The 11,189-nt window shown below is 57.5% G+C and overlaps 1 protein-coding gene and 1 long non-coding RNA gene across 5 annotated transcripts in view; one reads left to right on the forward strand and one right to left on the reverse strand.

Moving 5' to 3' along the window:
* Positions 1–10,968, reverse strand: part of ANLN (anillin, actin binding protein) — a 29,198-nt gene extending 18,230 nt beyond the window's left edge. For all 3 annotated transcript variants that reach the window (XM_069084416.1, XM_069084415.1, XM_069084414.1), the window contains exons 1-7: positions 10,284–10,968; positions 5,263–5,416; positions 4,258–4,557; positions 3,083–3,438; positions 2,501–2,678; positions 1,204–1,394; positions 1,004–1,099 (exon numbers count right to left, since the gene is read on the reverse strand). In XM_069084416.1, coding sequence (XP_068940517.1) covers positions 1,004–1,099; positions 1,204–1,394; positions 2,501–2,678; positions 3,083–3,438; positions 4,258–4,557; positions 5,263–5,416; positions 10,284–10,301 — 1,293 coding nt within the window. In that variant the 5' untranslated portion in view covers positions 10,302–10,968. The remainder of the gene's footprint in view (positions 1–1,003; positions 1,100–1,203; positions 1,395–2,500; positions 2,679–3,082; positions 3,439–4,257; positions 4,558–5,262; positions 5,417–10,283) is intronic.
* The window catches only part of LOC138158270 (uncharacterized), a 2,509-nt gene continuing 903 nt past the window's right edge, over positions 9,584–11,189 (forward strand). Inside the window, exons 1-3 of one of the 2 annotated variants that reach the window (XR_011167605.1) lie at positions 9,584–9,710; positions 9,821–9,896; positions 10,984–11,107. This is a non-coding gene — a long non-coding RNA (uncharacterized lncRNA). The other variant, XR_011167604.1, reaches the window with a different exon arrangement.

Below are 11,189 nucleotides of genomic sequence, written 5' to 3' on the forward strand. Positions count from 1 at the left end.
ACACACACCACATACATCATACACACACACTCACACACAAATGAACAACTTTGTCATTCTCCATTTCCATACTAACTCTAAGCTGATCTCCCATGTGCATGGGGAACATGGGTCTGCTCAACACCATGTGGGGGATAAGGAGGCAGGAGGGCACTGAGACTCGTGAGAAAGCCAGGGCTTACCGGGAGCTAGTGTCTGCCCGTTCCTCACCCCGGCCCCAATCCATCATTAAATTTACATCCTCACGAGGGAAACCTTTCGAAGCCACTGCGCAGAATTCAACGATCCAATCAGCTTCTGCCCAGAACGGACCTCTGCCCTCCCCTCCCGCAGCTGCAGGCGCTTGTAGCGGCCTGGCACCATGGAACCAGCCCAAGACCGGCTGCCGCCAACCTCCCACGCGGTGTCCAGGCGGGGCCTCATTTCACAACCACAGGCACATCCTCAACAAGGAGGCCTATGGCCCCTCTGCTAACCAGAACCTCTAGACAGGGAGCCCCCCCAGCCTGCTGCTTCCTGGGGGCTGCTCCCTCACATGGGAGGCCAGCGGCTGCCCCACCCACCAGAGCCCCTCTGGGGAGCAGGCACACACCGCCCCAGAGCCACAGAGAGCGTGACCAGGGCCACCAAGTCACCAAAGACCCCGAGCAAGAGCGACGTGATGGGAACAGAGGGCAGACAGAGGGGCACAAAAATGAGCAAGTAAGAAGAGGAGAGAGACAGAGAAAGGGCACTGAGGCAGGGGCCACGCATCCAGGTGCGTGAGGGGGACGGAGGCAAGGGCCGCGCATCCAAGTGCGTGTACAGGGATAGAGGCAGGGGACACACATCCAGGCGCATTAGGGGGACAGAGGCAGGGGCTGTGCACTGAGGTGCGTGTGCCAGGGCCAGCCTCGCAGGGTCCCTGCAGCTGCACCACTTGTGCACAATGACACGCATGTTCCTCTGGCTCAGGGTCGCCCTTCTTTTGACCCCAAGCACACCGCTCCCCAACTCCCCTCACCTCTTTGTCTTCTCTCCGTTTGCTCCTTGAGTCCACAGTCCACAAATTGCCCTTGTCCAGACGGCCTCGAAGACAAGCAAGCTCTTTCTCTCGTTCCTGAATTCACATGGAACAGAGTGAACCCGACAGCCTGAGTGCTGCACAGAAGGGCCCCCCGTGCCTGCCTTGGCCTCCCCCGGCCACGACTGCCCACTGCTCACCTGCTTGAGCTGCTGGCTGAAGGTGGCAGAGGAGGGCGCCGCCTTCTGCTTCAACAGCCTCTCCTGGAGGGCTTTGGTATTGGGGGTGACGAGGGGAGCGCGAGGCGGGGTGGGCACCGCGGGGCTTACCCTAGTGTGCTCCTGGCAACGCTCTCCAAAACGCTCCAGGAAAGGCTTGATGCCAGCTCCACCTACACACACAACAGGAAACGATGCCACCCGGTCAGCAGGTAAGGAGGAAAGAGGCCAGGCAGCAGCCCCCAAAGGAAGGAAGGGCCCTGCCCCACAGGCCAGAGGCACAAACTGAGAGGAGGCATCTTAAAAGGACTCAACTCCCTCTGTTTCTCAGAAGCTCAGCTCTCCCCACTCCCTCTCCCTACACCTCAGCCAGTGCCCAAACCACCTGCGAGGGGCCGTGTGGCGGAGGCCAATGTGTCTGAGGGGATTGGGAGAGTGTCTCCAGCAAGGCCCTGCCCTCCCCTGCCCAGTCTCAGAGAAGGCCAGGCAAGCAGCTGGGGGGGGGGGGGGGGCGCCACAGCCCTGGGCCGGAATCAGGGAGGCCTGGGTGCAAACCCAGCCTCACGGCTCTGGCCACAGTCGCTTGGTCTGTCTCCTCAGTTCCCTCAACTTTAAAATGGCAATGATGACAAGGCCTCCTCCCAGACCAGTGAGATCCAGAGAAAGTGTTTGTACAGCATTTGTAACCCTAAAATCACTAAATGAATGCAAGCAATTGTGACTGTGATTAGCATATTCGGTCTCCAGGTAAAAGCTCCAGCTCTGCCTCTGGACGGCCTCCCCACCTGGGCAGCCCTCGGCACACGCCTGCCCTGCCTGGTAGCCTCCATCCCTGTGACCCTAATTAGGGAGATTACACACACATGCGTGCCCTACCAGGTGGCTCCTCTCTGCCCCTCCAGCTAGCCCGCACACGTGCACACACGCACATGCACAGGCAGGCAGAGAGCCACCTGAAAGGGAGACTGGCACCTTGGAGCACCCTCCTGCCTGGGGCACTGAGGGGTCAGGAAGGGAGCAAACACCCATTAAGCCCCCGCTCCTCACCATGCCCCTGTGACTCCCCATGAGGCTACTTTGTACCAGAGGCACATCTCGAACCCAGGCCGACCTCTGACAAGAGGGTCTCAGCAAGGGGCTAACTTTGTGGGCTCCCGTCTCCTCGTGTGCTCACTGCACAGCTCAGCTGGACTGGGCATCCCTAAGGATCCTGCAGCTGGGACCCCTGCCCCCCCACCAGCTGCACGCTGGTCCAGTCCCTCCAACCGCGAGGCATCACCTGGAGTGGCAGCCTGGTCTTTCCGGGGAGGTGCCCTGGCTCCTTGGGACTGCCCGGGTTGGGACGGAGGGGGCCTGAGGCCGGGGGTTTCGGGGAGCAGCTCCGGATCCCGTTCCCTCCCTCGTGCAGGGCTCTTCAGGGCGGTCGTGCAAGATCTCACAGGGGAGGGAGCAGTTTTCTAAAAAAGCAAAGGCAGGTGAGGCTGAGCCAGGGCTGGGCCACAGTCTTTTTACGGTCCCTGGGTGAGCTACTGCCTCGAGGGCCCATGCCTGCCACCAGGCATCCCTCTGCATTCTTGGGCTGGTGGAAGTCCCAGGACCTTCCTCAGTCTAGCGGAGAGCACGCTAACCGCCATTCCTCGCTTGTTCTCAGGGGCCCAAGAAGCCCCTGCTGCCCCCTGATACCCAGAGCTGCCCTGGGAAGGTCCGGCTCTCCACAGATCCGGTCTCCTGTCCCTGGCACTCTTGTAAATCAAGGGCTTCACCGTCACCATCCCTGATTTACAGCTGGTGACTGGAGGAAAGGACGCCTAGAGGTCACCAAGTCACTGACAGGCCCCCCCACCCACAAAGAGGCACTCACCTGAGGACTGCTGCAAGCCGCCGCAGCTGCCGCCAGACTCCCCGAGCCGGCCGCCGCGGCCCCTGGATCCAGGCGGGAGCAGCCGGGAGCTCTCTGGCCAACAGAGCTGCTATTGATGTAAGCAGATGCTCCCGTGGAGGAGGACACTGGGGACAGACAGGCTGTGCCAGGCTGTTCTTGGTCACGGTTAGCCTTTGCAGATGGATGGCTGAGGTCATCTTCCCAGGAACAAATGGTGGCAGCAAGGTTGGCCAGGCGGCCCCTTCTCCCAATCGGGGTGGCTGTGGGTACATCTGCATGGGGGACCGGGCCGGGGGCCAGGGCTGGGGCCAGGGGCGGGGGCTCAAGGATGTCGTCTGAAAGGAGAAAGAGAGCGATCCAGAGGAGGCCCAGGGTGCCCACCCCTGATGGCAGCATCCCCTCAGGCACTGGGCCTGGGACCACAGACAGCCACCCGCCTCCCCCCGGGGCCCTCCCCACGCCCCCCGAAAACCCCAGGTAGTGGCCCTCAGCCTGGCCTACCTTCCAGCCTCCTTTCTGTCTCCCCTCTGCACCCCTGCTCAACGTGCCTCCTCCCTGGCCCTCTCCTGCCTCAGAGCCTTTGTCTTGGCTGGGCCCCATGCCAGGGGCACTGTCCCTCCTCATCTCCTCCTCAGAAAATTCCTTATTTCCTCCAAGACTCTGCTTTAGCACCACTTTCTATAGGAAGCCATTCCCTGATCTCCCCAACATGTCTATCTACATGTGTGTGTGTGCACACCCGTGTGCATGTGTATGTACACAAGGAGCCCTGACATCTGAGTGTGGCACTAAGCTAGGTTTTCATAGCACCAGCTTCATAAACCACCTCTTATAGACTGGTCGGGTTGGCACCAAGCGGGACAAGGGGCGTCCCTTGGCCCTGGAGGGGTGAGCACCATCCCCGCCCTGCTGGCCTTCCTGACTGTAGCCTCTAACAACCCTGGGGGGGCCGAGGGTGCCATGTAGCGTCTCCTGGGGCCTCCCGCCTCTCCGGCCAGAGGTCAGCCCTGCCCACCCTGGCAGATGGGGCCCCTGCAGTCTAAAATCTGGGTTGGGTCTTCCTGCTGTGGCCCAATGTAGGCTCAGAGGGAGGAATGCGATGATGTCAAAGATGGAGCTTCTAGGCAGGGGTGGGGGCCTTGGGGAGCACGTACCATCACTATCCCAATGGCGACGCTGCTGTGCCAGTCTCTGCATGCGAGTTTTCACAGAGGAAGGCCCGGGTGCTTCAGCCCTGGCAGGCAGCATTTCCCCCTCCCCCCGTGGTGACCCAGGCTCAGCCGGGGGCATGCTGGCCACAGGCGGTAACAGAGGCTGGGCCTGGGCCATGGTGTCAGAAGAACGAGGACTGGCAGATGAGTCCCCTGGCTGCTCGTTCTCCAGGTTAGAAGCCGCTGCGTCGGCGTGGTCTGAGCAGGGTCGTTTCAAGGGGGACGGCTTCGTACTGGCTCTTTCTAGATGAGAAACAGGAGCGACACTGTTAGGGCCGCACAATTTCTTTTTTAAAATCAAAACTTCTGGAATTGCTCGTTTTTCTATGAAAGATCTTCTGTAAACGTAAGCAGCCTTCCGGTAACACTTTGGAACTGGCCGAATGCCTTACAGACAGAAGCTCTCCTGGGCCCCTGAGGACAGCACTGTGAGGTAGGTCCTATTCATCGCCCCATTTCACAGGTGGGAAAACTAAGGCTGCAAGGTTCAGGGACTTGCCCAAGGTCACACAGCTACTACACGTCAAGGAATTCTAATGGCCAGGTCTTCCTGAAAAGAACCCTGCTTTGACAAACACCAAACAGTCACTCTTAAAGCAGGCCCCTTTCTCTGACAAAGACTGAACGAGGCCGATGGTTGGCTAGAGGCTTGGCCAACCACTGCACACAATCGGCTCTGAAGGCCTGTTTAACTAAGCTGAGTGAAAGGATTAGAAATTTGGATTTTAGTCTTCAGGCCATCAGGAGTGAGTGAGCAGATGTGGGTGCTGGTCTCCTCCCTAGTCCACCCAGAATACCAGCCCACAGGGGACAGGGGATAGCATTACACTCATCACCTGCCCAGTCCACTGCCTCTCACATGGCAGAAGCTTAAGCAAGACCCACCGCTGTCACAGGCTCAAGATTTCTGTAGCTGCCCCTGTTCTGAGCAAACAACCTGGACTTTACCTTCTCCCTCTCTCGGGGGCAGCTGGTTGTTGGTTTCCGTAAGAGGCTCCCGAGGTCTCTTGGCCTGGACCACGACCCTGCCCGCAGCCTTAGGCCGCTCAGCCATTTTTTTCTGAAGGTTCTCTCGTCTAGCACGAGTGCGTTCCAGGAGTTTCTGAGAAATTAATGTGATAAATGGTCAAAGGATTTTCTGCAGTCTCCAAAGGCAAGGCCCCCCGCCACAGAATGAGACCAACCGTGTTTCTGAAACAAATGCGCTGTGACCCGATGATACACCCCATGATGCCCACACAGCCATGAGAATGAGAATAAAGCACGCAGTCACTGTGCTAAAAACACAGGACTAGCCATGTCTGAAAAGGAAAAGCCCCATGATTGTCTCACGTCCCAGGGCACCATAACAAGTGCAGGGCAGTGGGAGAGAGTGGCTGGGCTAGGAGGCTCTGGGCAAGATGCCTCATCTCCCAGGCAACTGGCTTAAAGGATGCAGTCAGTCAACCATCCATTCTACATTTATTAAGCTCCCACTGTGTCCCAGGCACAGCACAGCAGGTCCTTGCCCTCAAGGAGCTCAGTCAAACGGGGGAGTGGCCATTCAAAACAACAATGTCAAACAAGGCACAAGGAGATTAACAGATGGAGGAAAGGCCCTGGCTTCTGGTGGAAGGCAGGCTGGGAAGGTCAGCAGTCAGGGCAGAGTACTCCAGGCTTGGGGGGAGTGACCAGAAAGAATGGGGAGTGTGCCTAAGGGTGGGGCAGAATAAGGGTGGGGAAGGGGGGGGGGCAGAATTAGTCATCTGCACTGGCTGGAGGGAGCTTTTGAACCAAAGAATTCCCCGTACCACTGGAATCCCAAACCTGAACCAAAGCTGGACATTTCACCTTTTATGTGAGCTGTTTCTGAGTTTCACTAAGGACAGTTTTTGTCCAACTAAGGAAGGTCTTCTGAAGGCAGGAGCTAGACCAGCTCAGCCTCTCTTCTGCCAAATCCTGAACCAATGGGCTCAGACTTGGGGGAGGAATCTAAATCTCAAAGAATGCTTCCTTTGAGTCGTTTTCCCATTATCCTACAGGCCCATCCTCACCTGAGCCTCCAAGAACAGCAGGGGTGAAGGAATTGAAAGGCGGCGCTGCTCTGACTCACAGGTCTTCTCCCACCAAACAGAAGATCACCCTCATCTCTATAAGCCATACTTGTCTCCATAATTAATGGAGATCAGAGAATTAACCAAGGCTGAACTGAAAAGAAGGGTCTTGGGCTAAGGGAAGAGCCATAGCTCCTGGGAACCTTCCCACCAGACCTTGAGAATGAAGGGGAAATGGCAGGGGGCAGAGCTAAGAAGAGAGGAGCACACGCTGGCCAGACCCCGCCAGGCTCTCTCTGAGGCAGTGGCATCTGTGAAGCCCGACACAGTCAGGCTGTTCCTTGGTCCACCAATAAGCTATTCCAGAAGTGGGAAGCAATGCAGGCTGCCCCCTGGCTTTCAACTGCCTCCATTCAGCAGGCAATGAACAATCCAAAGCACTAAATTCATGAGCTGTGTCGCTGGAGTGATAGGGAACAACTGGGAAGGTGAACTTTTCAAAGTAAGCTAATTTCTGGCCCTACCCAGTGACAGCCTGGCCCAGAACCACAGCCACATGCAGCACAGGTAGGGCCTCATCAATGCTCAGTCCCTTCCCATTCCTGGGGACAGGTCCACCCTCCAGTCTTTTTAGTTGGAAAATTCCTGGCAGCTTCTAGTTACAGTGTGCAATGAATGTGTCATACCAAAAGAATGTGACTTTGCCCAACAGCCAGTGTGGAGGGCCCAAGGAGGCCTTGCCCAGGTTGCAGCCCAGCTCTCCAGGCTTCTGAGGCACCTTCTCAAAAGCCAGGGGAAGGAGAACTGAGGACTGGCCCAGCCCCACCCAGCCCCAGCCCCTGTTTCAGGCTCCCCACTGGGAGAAGAGAAGAGGTTGGGGGAGGGGTAAGAGAAAGGACGAGCTCAGACAGGAGGGAGGGCTGGGAGGTCTCAAGAGTCACTACACAAAAATGATTTGAATCTAGCCGTTAGCAGCCTCAGAGATGGCCTGGGCCCAAAGACTGTGCTCTGTCATTCCTTACCTACTAAGGAAAATCCCTTGGGGCTGTTTATGTGAACAGAACAACGGTTCACAAGTCAGACTAACATGTGAGAAGGTCATGGCACAAACAATCTGCTAAGAATGCAGAGTTGGCCAGCTCTCACTATGTTGTGTTACCATTGGGTTATTTGGAAGCCTAAAAGAAGTGTGAGTTGGACAAAAAGGAGCCGGGCAGCCACTTTGCCTCTCATGGGGCTTGCATGGGGCAGCCCTGGGTCTCCACCAACCTTCTCTGGGCTCCCCTGGTGAATGAGCCTCTGGAGCCTTCATCTGGGGCCCATCCACAGCCTTTTCTTTCCTTTCAGCCCAAACCTCTCTGAGTGCTAGCCCAACATTCCCATCACCACAGGGCTGGCCAGCTGGCACCTCAAATTCAACCCTGCCCAGCTCCTCCCAGTCACCCTAACTCCTCTACCCCTGTCCTAAGGCAGACCTATCAGCACAGCCTCAGAGGCAGGTCGCCCGCCTCAAGCCTCTCCCTGCTCCCATCTATCCTTAGCTCCCACTTGGCTTTTAAGGCCTGGCCTTTCCAGACTTTTCAGGTACTCTACAATCCAGTGGAGCCTACATCCTTCCATTTCTGCCTCCAGGGCTTCTCCTGGATTCTCTCAGGTCTCAGCTAAAGCCCCACCTTCTGGGTGAAATCTTCCCCAGGTGCTTGGATCTCTGTGCCTGCCCCTGAGATCTTCAGTAACTCTTGTTTATACAAACTGATTTACACATGGTCTCTACCGCTGGGCTGTTTTTCTGCCTGCCTTGCTATTCCCAATACCAGTCACACAGCAGGCACTTAATCAATGCTCAGTGTCTGTGCTCTTGGACTCCTCCACAGCCAAACAGCTGCCAATTCTGCCTTCCCCATAACTCCTCTGTGGCCCACAGCCCCATCTCTCCCTACTTAACTAGATAACTTCATCATCTCTTCAAGAAACAAACTCCTGGGGGCGGCTAGGTGGTGCAGTGAGTAAAGCCAGCTCCGGAGTCAGGAGGGCCAGAGTTCTGGCCTCAGACACTTAACACCAACACACACACACAAAAAAAAAACCAGCCTTATAAACCTGGGCAAGTTACTTAACCCCAACTGCCCTCCAAAAGGCAAAAAAAACTCCTTATTAGTCTCTTTTCCCTCCAATCCTTTCCTGGCACAAGTCAAAAACCTTCAAGGACCAAAGGTCTAAGCCAGTCAAAGATGGCCACCCCCAAGTGCTCACTAATTCCTAAGGGCCTAAAGACTAAAATCCAAATTTCTAGTTCTTTCAATCAGTTCAATAAACAGGCCTTCGGGGCTGATAATGTGCAGTGGTTGACCAAGCCTTTAACCAACCATCAGCTTATTCAACACCAATAAGGCGGGGCCTGAACAGCCCAAAGTGGTAAAGGAAGGAGCCAAAGCTTCTTTAAGGGCTGGACCTTGAAGTGGCCCCAACACTTCCAAGATGGCAAGGAGGCCAAGCCCAAAGAAAAGTGGGGGAGGAGGGTGGGAAGGATAGTTCCTGTGAGCCTGACACAAAGCCTGGGCTGGGGGACATCCACAAAAAAGGACTCCTGGGCTGGAGAAGCTTCCATTCCACTCAGGATTCCCTAGGGTTCTGGCCCCAGGCCAGAGAAAGGCTTCCTTCCCACTTCTCAGTCACAGAGTTGGAGCTGGAAGCATCTAGTCAATCCTCCCCACTCCCCGGTTAGAGGAAACTGAAGCCCTGAGAGATAATCCCCCCTATTCAAAGGCATCAAGGGCCATAAATCAAATTTAGCCCTGACTCCAAATTACCAGGCTCTTCCCAGATGTTATAACATCTCCCAGCAGAAGTCCTTCTTTTCCTCAAAAGAGCCAGCTTAGGTCAATTTTATATAACCACCTTCGTACATAATATCACCTGTTAGACCCCAGGCTCTATGGAGAGGCATCCCTCCTGTCCTGTACACAGCAGGTACTTAGAAATGTCTGCTGAACTAAAGGGAAGCCACCCCAAGCAGCCCCCCGAGCTCCCCAGTCAATCCACGATAATCCTGAAAACAGCTAGGACTCAGGAAGGTACGGGCGGTGGCAACAAGGGTCCAATCACTACCATCGTCTTTGAAAACACCACAAGCCCAAGGGTTTGGGGTGAGGCATGAGAAGGGAGGGGAACAGAATCAGGTCAGTTTCGAAACGTCAGTTACCCCAGCCTCCACCCATCCTCCAAGCCGACACTTGGGAATTTAGACGGGGGCGTCCAGGACGGGCCGGTCTTTCAGAGAAGGGAGGGGCCAGTAAATGACAGAGCCTGCCCCGCCCCCCTCACCTACAACCAGTCTCTTTAAGACGGAAGCTGGAGCCCCAGGTCCGGCGCCCGCGGCCTCTGCTCGGACCCCTGTAAGCACAGGGAGCCTGTGCCCCTCTCAGCAATCTCTAACTGCTCGTGGCGCGGGGCCCTCCCTAAGGCAGCCCCAGATCGCGGGGGCTGATTCTCACCACCCTGCCGACCCTGGCCTCAGTTTCCCGATCTGTGAAGCCTGAGCTGCGCTAGGTGAGCACTAGGATTCTTGCAGCTCTGGACCCTCCAGACCCTGAGGATGACCAGCCGCCCCTAACCCCCAGAGCTGCCTTCTGGCCCCGCCCATCCTGCTCGGGGCCGGAGGAACTGGACTCAAATGTCCGCAGGGAAGTAGGGCCCCCTCCCGCGCCAGCAGGGAGCTCACGCCCCGGCAGCCCCCGGCGAGCCCCGGAGGAGGAAGCCGGACCCCGCGCGTGCGCAGACAGCCTCCCCGCGCGACCCAGGCGCGCCTCTCCTTCCCACCCCCCACCGCGCGTGCGCACTGGCAGGCTCCCCGCGAGCCCCCGAGGGGACCCCCTGAGACCAAGGGAGGCGGGCACAGGCAGGAGGAAGGGGCGCGAGGCCGCGGCCTCGGCTCACCTCGGTGAACGGGTCCATCGCGCCTCCTGCCGCAGTCGGACCGCAGACTTGGCCGCTTCGGCGCCGCCAAGGAGGGGCGCAAGTGTGGGCCTAGGGCTCCGGCGGGGTCGAGGTCGGGAGGCCGGGGCGCCGCGGCAGCGCTCAGCTCGCTCTGCTCTGGGTCGTGGGCACCCACTTCTGTGCGGCGGCCTCGGCTGCCGTTCAAATTTGAATTTCAGCGCCCCGGAGCTGCGCGTGCGCGCTGGGAGGGGGGGCGTGTCCCAATGCCCCGAGCGCTGACGCGGTCACGTGATTCCCTCGCCGGTGCCGGGAGGTTAGCTCTGCGGCTGCGCCTTAGAGGCCTGCCTCTCTGCGCGTGCGCCCGAAGGCTGGGCGCTGGCTCCTCCCAGCGTGGCTAGACTGGCTTCTTGTCCGTTTAATTCGGGGCAGGAATACCCCAAGTACGAGTTTCCCGCCTGGCAGGAGCTATGGGCCATAGAGGTCATCCAAGCCAGTCGCATGCTTCAGCCTCATTATACACTTATAAGAGCCCCTTCCCTGGGGTGGGGCAGCCAAAGCTTCGCTGTGGGAGGTGCTTTGTCCTGGCTGCGGCCGCAGACCTCCCTCTCTGTCCGGGCTTCTTCCATAGATACTTTGTATCTACTTCTGTAGTAGTATCTCTCCCTGCTTCGATGGAGACTATCTACTTCTGTTGTCTCAGTTCCAGAGGGAGTCGGATATCAGGCATGGAGGCAGGGGAGAACTGGGTCTGAATGCTGCCACCTACAGACGGTCGTAGACACTGTGTGACCCAACTGACGACTCTTAGAACCATGATCCTGGGTGTACGCCATGGCTTTTCTCCAGGGACTTTGGGGGAGGGGGGACTCACCTAAAGCCTACCCCTAGACAATGAATAAATGCCCT

This window comes from Petaurus breviceps, unplaced genomic scaffold, assembly GCF_028583685.1.
Source record: "Petaurus breviceps papuanus isolate PSGF00001 unplaced genomic scaffold, PetGlider_PUasm1.0 174, whole genome shotgun sequence".
NCBI lineage: Eukaryota > Metazoa > Chordata > Mammalia > Diprotodontia > Petauridae > Petaurus > Petaurus breviceps.